Raw genomic sequence first — 12756 nt, 5'->3', positions numbered from 1 at the left:
GCTGGGTTTCCCCAAGCACCCCTGTTCCCAGGCACACCGCGGCTGGGAGGTGCTGTCACAGGCTGGTTCACACGTGGTGCTGGGGTTGTTCTTTCCAGGTAGAAACCCTGGGCTGTTCCCATGCCTTGGCATGCTCTGACAGCAGCAGGCTGTGCAAGGACAGAGAGCTGGTGCTGGTCAACATCAGCCAGTGTGTGGAGGAGCAGATGTGAGTGAGAAGCCTCAGTGGAGCAGAGGGGCAGGTGGCTGCTGTCCCACACCAAGGGCAGAACCACTTGAGTTCCTGCCAGGCCAGCAGATGGGGACTGTTCCTGCACCGCTCATCACTGCATCTCCCCTGCCCTTCCGCCAGGCACCTTCAGGACAGCCTGGGCAGGCTGCGGGAGAACAAGTGCCTCACAGTCAGAACACGTGAGCAGCACCACACCTGTGAACAGCTGAAGGCGAGCAGAATTCCCAGCACAGCCTGGCCTGGAACAGGGCTGGGCCAACAGTTGTGTGCGTACAGGGGTGGCTGGGCAATGGCAGAACTGCCTCTGGCGCAGCGTGGGCCAGGGACAGGCTGGCTGCGCCCTCCAGGTCAGTATAATTCTGTGACTTGTCCCAGGATCTACAGAGGAACAACGGGACGGTGCTAGCCCCACATGATTCTGCATGGCTGCCTCCATCCAGCACTTGCCTCGAGGACAAGACGCAGTGCAAAACAAAACCAGGATTAGACTGACAACCTTTAAACAAATAAAATTATTTCTGTTCTGTAGCAAAATCAGTGCCAAGCACCAAAGCCTTCCTTGGCCACAAGCTGTAGAGAGCCTCAGAGCACAGTGATCGGAAGAGCTGGGCACTCTCCTAAGACTCAGCTGCTCCTGGGAGTCTTTAAGCTCCGAAGGAATGGGTACTGCCTTCTTAGAGGCCAAAGCGGGCTGGGGTGCGTCGTGGTGTCAGGGGTTCCCCCTGCTCCTTCCGCCCAGGGGTGTAGATTTTAGTAGATCTGCCAGGAGAGGAGAAGGGTGATTAGTGGAACATGCAACCTTTCCCTGCATCAGAACAGCCCCAGAGAAGCTGGGATCCTCCATGCAGTCCCTGCTCCTGCTCAGACAACCACGGGCAGGAAGGGCCAGCACCCACCTCGCGCTGCCCATGGGGTTGCGGTGCTCCTGCTCCTCCCGGCGGGCACGCAGCTGCTCCTCCGCCAAAGCCATCTCCTCCTCCATGGCAGACACCTCCTCCTTGGCACGGCGGCGGTTCTCCTGGAGAAGGCAGCAGCAGGTCAGGGAAAGGCAGAGAGCTGGCCAGCAGCAGGCTCTCTGCAGGCCCACAGCCCTGTTCCCTCCACGTCAAAACACACACACACATATGCTGCATCAGCACAGACATGGAGCAGGGCTGCCACCTGCCAGCTGGTCCTGGGCAGAAGACTCACCTGGCTTGACTTCCCAGCATGTTTGATACTGTAGAACATGGGCCCCAGCTCTGCCAGCCACTCTCCATCCACAGCAGTGACACACTGCATGTATTCCTGCAGGGACAGAAGGAAACACAGGGTCACAGGTGGCACTCTCAGGACCTTGGCATCCCTTCCAGAACCATGCCAGCTCCCTCCCACACCCTTGCTGATGCCACTTCTCTGGCTGCCCTGCCTCCTGGCCTCGGCAGCTGCTATGGCCTGGACTTGGTAAGACCGCAAAGAGGTCCAAATATGCCCCACACACAGGCCAGGAAAAAATATTGGGAAAGGGACAAACATGACTCTGCAGATGACATGGATGTGCCTAGTTGGTACAGATGAGAAAGGCTGAGAACTGGCCTTCTGACAAAGCTCCACCACCTCCCTTGGAGCGCTTCTCACCCTTCCCGCCAGCCCCCAGCAGCCGCTCACCTTGGTGGTCATCACCAGCTCATGGTACACAATGTAGTCTGGCGTGTAGCCCATGCCAAAGAGAGAGCTCGTGGGGTGCAGGTGGCAGGGCATGCCCGTGCGGATGTTCACGTACTCCCCAATGCCCTGCGGACAGAAGCACGGTGAGCCCACCTGTTTCCATACAGGGCCTCCCAGCCCCCGCAGACCCTCTCACCTTCAGCTTTGCAGCTTGATGGAAATAGGCAGCACAGATACACTTCCTGACAATGTCCCAGTCAGTACCACAGGATGCCAGGCTCATCCGCTGCTGCACCATGATGTCCTTGAGCTGGGCACGCACCTCCCGCACCTGCAAAGTTGTGTGCCGGTCACATCCCTCTCCTGCCTAAGGCTCCCTCCCCCGGCCTCGCTGCTGCCGCCTCACCTTCCGCATGGCCTTGGCATGGATGAAGTGCTGGTTGCACCACAGTGTGGAATAGCTGTTGTTCTTCCACTGCAGGTAAACATTCAGGTAGGTCAAGTGATCACTCTCTGGAACAGCAAACTTCTCCCGTACTTGGTCACTCTCCTCCTCTCGGCCCTGAAGGGTGAGCCAAGAACACTGGTTAGTCAAAGGGCAGGGAAGGCCCCAAACTGCAGAAAGAGCCAACAGGTACCTTAGGCCGATAAAAGATGGCAGGCACAGACAACATGGAGACAATAAGCAAGATCTCAGAGCTGCAACCCATGTCACAGGAGACAATAAGCATCTTGGAGAGTGCAGGATCCAGTGGGAATTCCACCATGAGACGTCCTGTTGAGGTCAGACCACCTGTAGGAACAGCACAGGGATCAGCAGCTGGGCAGGTCCCAGGCCCATGGGCTGACAGCTTGTCCCAGCAGCCAGTACCTGTGTTATCCAGGGCCCCCAGGATCCACAGCTGGTACATGGAGTTCAGCATGTTGTCCTCAGGTGGCGGATCCATGAAGTGGAACTGCAGCAGGTCCTGCACACCCAGGGACTTGAGCAAAAGCACTACGTTGGCAAGGTTGGTGCGCTGGATCTCAGGCACCGTGGTTGTCAGCAGCTCATTCTTGTAGGCGCTCTGGGTGTAGAGCCTGGGGAACAGACGCCAAGACCGTGCTCCTGTGTTCCTCACCAACCCACCAGCTGTTGCCCAGGCCAACCTGGCGCAGGGCAGTGATGCTGCGCTCAGCAGTACCCCAGGAAGGAACCTCTGCCTCACCAAAGCGTGGCCGCCCCAGCACGAGGGTGCCTGGGCTGCAGCACAGTGCACAGCCCTCTCCAGCACAGTCCTCCCAGTCTCAAAGCAAAGCCCTGAGAAAGCTGCCCCATGACTTGTCTGTTATCCCGAGAGCACTAAGGGTGGAACAGCCACAAGTGAAGATGGGCAAGAGAAGAATCGGGAGCAGATCCTTTGCTCTGCAGAGGCACTGAGTCCAAAAGAGAAGGCCTCATGGCCTGCCTACCACCCTCATGCCCCCAGAATTTCAAGATAATTAACAGCTCCAGTGAGAAAAAATTATATACAACCTGATGCCACACTGCAGGTATGACAGGGCCGGCAGTGACATGCCTACCTGAAGCAGTGGCCTGGGCCTGTTCGGCCAGCTCGGCCTGCCCTCTGGTTGGCATTGGCTTGACTGATGGGGTAGATCTGCAGCGCATCCATGCCTATACGGGGGTTGAAAACCTGCAGGGCACCAGAAGAACAGACTGAAGTACAAGGAAGGCTGGGTCACAACCACAGAACACCCTCAGCCCAACGCCAGAGATCACAGTCATGAACAGCACAGGAAATCTCAGGTTACCTTCAACTTGCAGTAGCCAGAGTCAATCACAAACATGATGCCATCCACTGTCAGTGAGGTCTCCGCAATGTTTGTGGCAACAATGCACTTCCTGACCCCATCTGGAGCCTGCAAACATACTGCATGTCAGTCAAACCCCTGAGCAAGGGCCGCTGCGTCCCTGAGGAGGACAGGGCAGCAATATAGAGACTCTCAAGAAGTGGAAAGGGACACACACTTTCTGTCACCCTCCACATGCGATACAAAAAGCATGTCTGCACCTCTCACTCAAGCTCAGTAGTCTTCCCTGCACCAGTTTCCCTCGTTCCCACTCCTACCACAGAGCACACATCAGCACCTTCTGGAAGATCTTGGCCTGCAAGTCTGATGGTAGCTGAGAATAGATAGGCAGTACAGCAAGAGCAGGCGCCTTCTCCAGCTCCTCAAGGTGCTCCACAATTTGCTCCGAGGTCACCTAGACATAAAGAGGGGTGTAAACATAAGATTAAAAAAAACAAGGGGGTAGGACAGTGCCTACCCCTGTGGCTCACCTCTATGTCCTCCTGGCCAGGCATGAAGACAAGGATGTCCCCGGGAGCACCAGATAAATGGACCTGCAGGGCTTGTTTCACTGCAGCCTCCACATAATCCTCCTGTGGGGTCTGAACAGCACAGCCCAGGTTACACACACCAACAGCCTCACCTGCCCCATCCTGCATGCCAGACTGCATCGCAGCACGGCCACTGCTCCTCTGCCCATTCTGTCCACCACAGAGTACGGTACACCCAAGTCACAACCCCCTCCTGTCACAACACAACTTCCCTCTGCAACACTGACCATACCTTGCTGAAAAGAATATCAACAGGGAAAGTGCGCCCAGGAATGTGGAAAATAGGAACGTTCCCAAAGAAGGAGGCAAATTTATCTGCATCCATGGTGGCTGAGGTGACAACAAGCTTCAGATCTGAGCGTCTGGCCACCACCTGGAAAGCAGATGAGAGGAACAATAAGGAAGAGGCATTTGTGCATGGCTGGAGGCCCTTCCCACTATTGCTCAGACAACAGCACAGGACAGAGCTTCTGCTGCGCTCTAAAGGCAATGGCCACTAGTGCCAGGGAACACAGATGCTACATGATCTGTGCAGTAAGAAGACCCGCTGACCTTGGTCCAGGAAGCCTTATGCCACAAAGATCTCTGTACCGAGAGTTTCGGACAGCTAGCCAGCCAGCCACTGGCAGCCCCAAGGCACTCAGGGAGATTTAACCCCCAGAACCAGGGAGCAGGATGTTGGAGCAGCACGGGCAGAGATGTGGCAGCTCTGCCTGCGCCGCCTGGACCTGGCAGAGAAGAACTGTCCCTGCCAACGCTCCGCGGTAAGCCCAGCTGATGTGCTGCTGTCCTCTAGCCCAGGCTCACACACCTCCCGGAGCAGGCCAAAGAGCACGTCAGTATTCAGTGAGCGCTCATGTGCCTCGTCCATGATGATGGCACTGTAGTTGTCCAGATCAGCCTCTCGCAGTGACTCACGAAGAAGAATCCCATCTGTCATGTATTTGATCACAGTGTTCTCAGATGTGCAGTCCTCAAAGCGGATGGCATAACCCACCTGGGAGAGCAGAGATAGCAGCAGTCTTTCAACAGCCCCTGCACTCCCCGTCACCAGGCTGCACGCTGCACCCCCGCCAGACTCACCTCCTCCCCCAGGCGCACCCCCATCTCCTCACTGACACGCTTGGCCACCGACATGGCGGCCACCCTGCGCGGCTGTGTGCAGCCAATCATGCCATAGTCGGTGTAGCCGTCCTCGTGGAGGTACTGAGTCAGCTGGGTCGTCTTCCCGCTCCCCGTCTCCCCCACCACAATCACAATGCTGTTGTCTCTGAAAAAGGAAAAAGCCTCTCTTCATACACCACAAAGAAGGGCTTGTGCAGTCACAGCCCTGGCTGCCAACCTGCTCAGGCAGGAGGGCTGCTGCCAGCAGCGCAAAGAATGGGCCTTGTTTCCTGCAGGTAGAGCTTCCAAACGTGCCACACATATAGAATTTCCCTCTTGGGTTCTAGAGATGTCAGCCAGCCCCCTGCGGAAGCTCTGTGACCAGCTCCCTGTCAGCCATACCTGAGGATGGAGAGCAGCTCCTGCTGCACAGCAAAGATGGGCAGGTACTGTCTCTGCTCCAGGATCGACTTCTTCTTGGCAAACTCACTGCTGGCTTCGCTTTTTTCTTTCATGTGTTCAGCAAACTTCTGCTCAGTCCTAAGGAAACACCAGAAGCCCTGAAACTGCCTCTCTGCACACCACTATGCCAACAACCCTCATCACCAGCTGAGCAGAGAAACTCAAAGCAAGCTCCTACTTGTAATCCACTTTGCCATCTTCTGTCACCAGCTCGTCCTTTTCCTCCTCTTTCTTGATCCCCATAATGTCTCCCAGTTTGGTGCCTGCCAACTCCCAGTGTTTATGCTGAGCCTGGAAGGACAGAGAGCAGCAAAACTTTGCCATAGCAAGCACTGACAGATCATTCTTCTCCAATCCTACTCGTAAGACTAGAAAAGCATATTAGCCCCATAATTCCCCAATGCTATGACACAGAACACACATCCCATTCCTACATTAAGTCTCCCTCTTCCAAGTGAACTGGTGCAAAGCTTTCAGACACTGGTCTGGATACAAAGACTGCAGGCACATGATGACCAACCACCTCCTGAAAAAATGGTTCCAGCTGCTGACCCTTCCATTAAATTCGAACTTAAACCTACACAAATCTTGAACCAGAAATAATATTCCTGCTCTTGACAGCTGCTTACAGGCCTCTCTCCCAACTTCCAGTTTGCTCTCCCCTCTGATACCAGTTTGGCTCCCACCTCCATTCCACTGACAGTGTATGTAGCTCAAATCCAGGTCAGTTTCAATTCACAACATATCTGTGCTTTCCCGACAGCTATCACACAAGCTTTAGAAAAAGTCCCTAGAAAACACCCCCAAGAACTAATAAATGACCTTATTGAACACTCCTCCTCACAACTCTCCTGCTGAGACATGACAGGATAGATCCTGCCACCACACCAACTGCTGACCGTCCACAAGCTGCTCGCGCTCCTCCACCTGCTCCCTTCTCCATGATCTGAATGTTCTTTGGATCAGGCTCCCTGCACCAGTCCCAGGCAGAGCCTGAGGAAATCACAGCAGCTGCTTATGAGCCAACGCAATGAGCTGGGCTGCCAGAATATCCCAGGTCATAAAAATACCAACTCCTCATCATCATTGCCATTACATCTCATATTCTGCAAAGTCCAGACAAAGCTGTGAGGCACCAAGTAGTGTATACAGTGGGGCAGTAAGCCACAAGGTCACAGCATACCCTCTTACGCTCCTTCTGCTCTCTGTGCTTGCGCACCAGCTGGCTGCCTTTCCGGGCTATGATGGCCAGGTCTGAGGTGGCATCCTTGACAGGGATGACTGGCTCTGGCTGGAGGAAAGAGGCGTCGCTTCAGTACACAGGACTCGCACTCACGGGGCTTCCTGTCATTGGTACCTTCAGTCAGTCTCTACCTGCTTGGTGAAGACAATCCTTCCGTCTAGGAAAGGGGGCACCAGGTTGTGCACCAACAGATGTACTTTAGCAGAGTTATCTTCCTCAAAATCCTCATCCACTTCAATCCGATGAACCACACCACTGGTCAGCATGCGATTTGTCTCCCAGCGCTCATTATCCTGCAGGAAACAACTTATCAGAAAATACACAGAAGCCCCGCAAAAAGCCCAACAGATCACACCAGAACACTGAGCTCAGGCCTGGGCCCAGCACTGACAACAGGATGAAACTGGTGGCTTCAGCCCAGGGAGCCCGAAATAGACAGTGGGGGGAAACAGCAACTGGGAGCAACAAGGTATGGGAAACACAGGCTGGCCAAAGGAAGATCATGGTCAACAGGAGTGTCTCCAAGGAAACACAGGACAGACGTTGTCCACAGGCCCCTGCCACACTCAGAATCTGCCAGGAAACTTGGACGTAACCCTGTGCATGTGCTGAGGGCAGCAGCACCCAGCACCTGCTGGGCCACAAGCAGACAAGCCCAGTAATGTAGCTCACACCAGGAGAGAAGGAGCACAGCCCTCTACACCTCTGGACACTGTGACCCATTGCAGCCGCTCTGCGAACTGCCCATGCAGGAAATACAGGGCTGCCCTTCCCAGGGGAACTTCATGATAGTCTTTCCGTGTTCAGTCTGGGCCAGAGCACAGACTGTCCTTTTCCATCCGAGAGTGAGGGCTCAGCCTTTGCTGCCAGCAAGCAGATATTCCCTGAGGGCAGCAAAGCCCGCATGTTCAGAGCAGCCAGACCCGCATCTCCCCCGTACCTCATTGATCTGCCGCCGCTGTGCAGAGATGCGCTTCTGTCTCTGCTTGTGCAAGTGCTGCTCCCGCTTCTTAACGTAGTCCTCAGAGGAGTAGGCCAAGGGGTTGTGAAACTCATCGTAGCCCTCGTCCATCATGTACCAGTCCCGGTCAGCTTGCTGGCAGAGGAGTGGTGTGGCTCTGAGCTCCAGCGGCCCCACAGCCCAGGCAGCCCCACTACAGCACGCAGCGTTGAGACGCTGCCTGGGCTGGGCCCTCCCACCACCCCTGCAGCCCCGCGCTGGCCCCGGAGCTGAGGCAGCAGCAGCCCCAAGCCTGCTGTCTCCACTGCTCCTCGCCTGCCCTTGGGCTCTCACCCGCTGGTCGTCCTCCCACTGCTGCCGCTCCTCCTCCGTCTCAAAGGCGATGCCCTCCTCCCCATCCGCGAGCCGCCCTGTGGGGAGCAAGTGAGCTGCTCAGGCCCCGCTGCCACCCCAGAGAAATCCCACTGCGTCCGACCTCCCGCTGCACAGGGGAAGGGGATTTGCCGCTGCCCAGACTGGCAGCTCAGCCCCAGCTCCTCACCTCTCCCTCTGGACAGCCGTGGTGTGGAGCCCAGGTGTCTCCGGTCATCAGCCCACTCGTTGTATTTGTATGATGGGGTAGGCAATGGTGTCTTATCCGAGTACCTGCTCCTCACAGACCTGAAAAACAGCATGAGGGAGGAATTGTCTCCTCTACCCAAACTTTAATAAAGCCTACATAGACTTCTGTAAAGCCTTTGACACCACTGCTGACAGCATTCTGCCTGAGAAGCTGCAGTTGACGGCCTAAACAGGTGTGCTCTTCCCTGGGTAAAGAACCAGCAGGAGGGCTGGGCCCAAAGAGCTGTGGTGAACGGAGCCAAATCCAGTTGGTGGCCAGTCACGAGTGGTGTCCCCAGGGCTCAGTATTGGGGCCAGTTCTGTTTAATCTCTTTATGAATGGTCTGGACAAGGGGATGGAGCACACCCTCAGGAAGTTTGCAGATGACACCAAGTTAGATGGGAGTGTTGACCTGCTGGAGAGTGGGAGGGTCTACAGAAGGATCTGGACCAGCTGGATCACTGGGTGGAGACCAATTGTCTGAGGTCCAACAAGGCCAAGTGCCGGGTCCTGCACTTGGATCACAATAACCCCATGAATGCTCCAGGTTAAGGGAAGAGAGGCTGGAAAGTGCTCGGTGGAAAAGCACCTGGGGGTGTTGGTAACAGTGGTGAACATGAGCCAGTGTGTGCCCAGGTGGCCAAGACGCCACCAGCATCCTGGCTGGTACCAGCACTGGTGTGGCCAGCAGGCCCAGGGCAGTGACCGGCCCTGTGCTGGGACCTGGGGAGGCCAAACCACGAATCCTGGGGGCAGTTTTGGGCCCCTCATGCCAAGAAAGCCCTTGAGGTGCTGGAGCGAGTTGAGAGAAGGGAAAGGAGCTGGTGAGGGGCTGGAGCACAAGTGTGATGGGAGCGGCTGAGGGACCTGGGGGGGTTCAGCTGGAGAACAGGAGCTGAGGGGAGACCTTCTGATCTCTGAACTGCCTGAAAGGAACTTGAAGCCAGGGGGGGGTCGGGCTCTGCTCCCCAGGAACAAGTGCCAGAACCAGAGAAAACAGCCTCAAGTTGCACCAGGGGAGGTTGAGGTTGAATCTTGGGAACAATTTCTTCCCCAACGGGCTGCCGGGCATTGGAACAGGCTGCCCAGGGCAGTGGTGGAGTCACCATCCCTGGAGGGGCTGAAGAGACGTGCAGATGTGGCACTTGGGGATGTGGTTTAGTGGTGGACCTGGCAGTGCTGGATTAGCGGTTGGACTCGATCTTAAAAGTCTCTGCCAACCAAAACAATTCTATGATTCTATAACGAGTGTCCACAGCCAGGCACTAGTCTCACACACACCCCCAACCCTTTCTGCAGCTCAGCAGCTCACAGCTGCAGCCCAGGCGCCGATACCTGTCCCGGTCCCTCCGGTCCGTGTCCCGCAGCGATGATGCCCGGTGGCTGCGCTCCGAGTCTCGGCAGGAAGGTGTGGGGGAGGGAGATTCCCACTGTGAGCGGCGGGCACTGCTGTAGCCACTGTCATCTTCCTCCCAGCTGGAGCGAGATGGCGTGGCTGCATCTAGCATAGGAGAAAGGGTTTGACACCTGATGTTCAAACAATGACCCCAGGCACCTGGGGCCACCTTCCACCTTCTAACAAGGAGCACAGAGAGAGCATACCTGAGGGTGCCCATTCGCCCTCCCTCCAGGAGACAGGGCCAACCCAGCGATTCCAGCGAAAGCTGGCAAAGGGCCACAGTTCTGTCACACAGACCCAGAGCAAACCCCACTGTGCAGAGATCAGCCCGATTTTCACACACAGCTGCCAGATTTCTCCCAGACCCAGGTCAAACCAGGAGTTTTACGCTTGCTCTAACCAGAAACACCACAGGTTTTTCTACCCATGCCTGTCCTAACAAAACCAGCAGGAAACAAACGCCTTCCTGCTAGGTCTCACACGAGTTGTACCAGCTCCCAGTCCTACCTTTGGGCCGATGTCTGGGGCTCTCCGGTTCACTTCTCCTGCTGCTCCGCTCTGATGAGCCATCTCTCTCTGATCTGCTGCTGTGACGACTTCTGTCCCGTTCCTCTGCAAAAATAAAGTCAAGTTGGATGCCCAGTGCATGAAGAGGCTGGGGGACAAGCCCAAGCCCAAACCCTAAGCAGAAGGAGTCACAAAGCTCTCTGGGCAGTTACCACGGTCCCGTTTCCGATCGTGGTCCCGATCCCTGCTGCGTTCCTTCTTTCGTTCTTTCTCTTCCTTGGAGGAAGCAAAGACACCATGTTCCCGACGCTCCCTCTCCCGCTGCCGGCTGCGTTCCCAAAACTCCTCGCTGACACCCCCTGTGTAGGAAGGTGTTTCCACATGGACAGAACGATACTGCCTAGAAAAACAAAACAGAGCTAAGAGAAGCCCAGCAGTGCTGAGGAACAGCTGGCTTCTGACTTGCCTCATACAACTCCAGCTCTAACGTCTGCGACAGCAGAAGCTCAGGATTAAAAGCGCACTCTCCATCCTTCACTAACAGCCCCCCAAGCCTGCTGAGGCTCTGACATGTGCACTTCTGAGCAGGCCAGTGCCTCCAGGCATCTGGACACAGCCTCAGGACCAGGCCGGATGTTTGCAGGCCTGACAGCCCCCAAAGCCCTGCTACCCAACGCCCCAGGCAGGGGACCAGCGAAAGAGCTTTTCCCAGCCCCCTCAGCTGTACAGTGGTGCCCCCAGCTTCGCATCAAGAAGCCCTCCAGAGCTTGGCACCGCGGTCACAGCCCCCGGTCCGGGGTGCAGCCCCGGGAAGCGCCCACAGCCCGGGCTCTCGCTCCTTCCCCCGGCACGGAGCCGGGAAGTGTCCCCACCAGACCCCACCTGTCCTTGCGGCCGCTCCGCCTGCCCCGGCCGGTCTCCTCCTCGTCCTCCCCAGGGCTGCCCGCTTCGTCGCGATCCTCCTCCCAGTCCCGGTACAAGGAGATCCGGGAGCGCTTCCCGCCGGCCGCCGCCTCCTCCTCCCGCTCCCGCCGCTTCTGCGCCGCCAGCACGTCCAGGCCCAGCAGGGAGGCCCGCGGGGCCGGCGCCTTGAAGACGTGCTGCTCGGCGGCGGCGCTGCGGTCGCGCAGGACCAGCCCGCCGGCCGCGGGGCCGCTCCCCGCCAGCCGGTGCAGCGACTCTTCGGCCATGGCCGCTACCAGGCCGCGCTGGGCGCCATGGGGCCTGCGGGACAGTCAGCGGAGGGTCGGCGCCGGAGCTGCCCTGCTCCGCTCCTACAGCCCCGCACCCGCTCGCAGTTGCCTCAGCGACCGTAACGCAGTGGCCCGAGCGCCGCCATGGCCGCCCCACAGTGCTCCGCGACAAGAGGCGCTCTAGCCCACCTACACCATAGAGTAGAGTCCAGAGCCTATAAAAGAGGCAACTACCATGGAGTTTCCCTACTGCTAGACAAGAGGGCCTACCAGACCTTCGGCGGACTTCCGGAGCAGAGCAACGGTGTGATGTCACGTGGCCAGAGGTAAATTTCCGGCCGTGTAGGGAGCGGCAGGAAGCGAACGGACGGAGGGGCGAACGGACGGGCGGGGACAGCCGGACACCCGCAGAGCCCCCGGCAGACGGGCGGGGACAGCCGGACACCCGCAGAGCCCCCGGCAGACGGGCGGGGACACCCGGACACCCGCAGAGCCCCCGGCAGTCCCGCGCAGGCGCACGCACACTGCGCTGGCACCCCCGCGCCCCGCACACGGACACACGCGGTCCCGCATCGCAGCCCGGTGTGGTTTCAGGCTCCCCTGTAGACCCCCAGCCCAGCCCTGCTAACGCAGGGTCACCAGAGCAGATCACACAGGTCGGTCCAGGCTCTGTCACCTCGCAGCAAAGAAGTTTCTCCTCATGTTCAGGTGGAACCTCCTGTGTTTCAGTCTGTGCCCATTGCCCCTCACCCTGGCATTGGGCACCACTGAACAGAGTCTGGTCCATCCTCTGGCACCCACCCTGAGATATTGATCCCATTGATCAGATCGCTCTCAGCTTCTACAGCTGAACAGCTTCAGCACTCTCAGACTTTCCTCATAAGATGCTGCAGACCCCTCAGCATCTTTGTAGCTCTAGCTGGACTCCCTCCAGTAATTCCTTGTCCTTCTTAAACTGTGGAGCCCAGAACTGGACCCGGTGCTGCAGATGTGGCCTCACCAGGCAAAGCAGAGGGGGAGGAT

At 57.4% G+C, this 12756-nt stretch overlaps 1 protein-coding gene across 1 annotated transcript; it reads right to left on the bottom strand.

Moving 5' to 3' along the window:
• Positions 1–725: 725 nt before the first annotated feature.
• On the bottom strand, positions 726–11917 carry DHX38 (DEAH-box helicase 38). Its single transcript, XM_082062683.1, has 26 exons — positions 11423–11917; positions 10753–10940; positions 10541–10645; positions 9970–10135; positions 8575–8693; positions 8367–8443; positions 8013–8168; positions 7204–7365; positions 7013–7120; positions 6008–6120; positions 5770–5907; positions 5347–5533; positions 5075–5260; positions 4496–4636; positions 4204–4314; positions 4011–4127; positions 3674–3781; positions 3443–3555; positions 2751–2959; positions 2518–2672; positions 2286–2441; positions 2076–2210; positions 1880–2005; positions 1424–1519; positions 1129–1250; positions 726–991 (listed from the first exon to the last, which is right to left on the bottom strand). Exons 1-26 carry the CDS (start codon positions 11728–11730, stop codon positions 907–909), a joined length of 3687 nt encoding a protein of 1228 aa, XP_081918809.1. The 5' UTR covers positions 11731–11917; the 3' UTR covers positions 726–906.
• Between the last annotated feature and the right edge of the window lie 839 nt (positions 11918–12756).

The sequence above is a fragment of the Streptopelia decaocto genome, assembly GCF_964273445.1.
Source record: "Streptopelia decaocto genome assembly, chromosome: 11".
Lineage (NCBI taxonomy): Eukaryota > Metazoa > Chordata > Aves > Columbiformes > Columbidae > Streptopelia > Streptopelia decaocto.
The sequence above is the reverse complement of the archived record's forward strand: the minus strand, read 5'-3'. Positions and strand labels throughout refer to the sequence as shown.

Coding starts and splice junctions, on each gene's coding strand:
- DHX38 (XM_082062683.1), bottom strand. CDS start 11,730: ATGGCCGAAGAGTCGCTGCACCGGCTGGCGGGGAGCGGCCCCGCGGCC. Junction 10,941..11,422: donor CGGAGCGGCCGCAAGGACAG/GTGGGGTCTGGT, acceptor TTGTTTTTCTAG/GCAGTATCGTTCTGTCCATG. Junction 1,251..1,423: donor ATGCTGGGAAGTCAAGCCAG/GTGAGTCTTCTG, acceptor TGCCTTCTCCAG/GAGAACCGCCGCCGTGCCAA.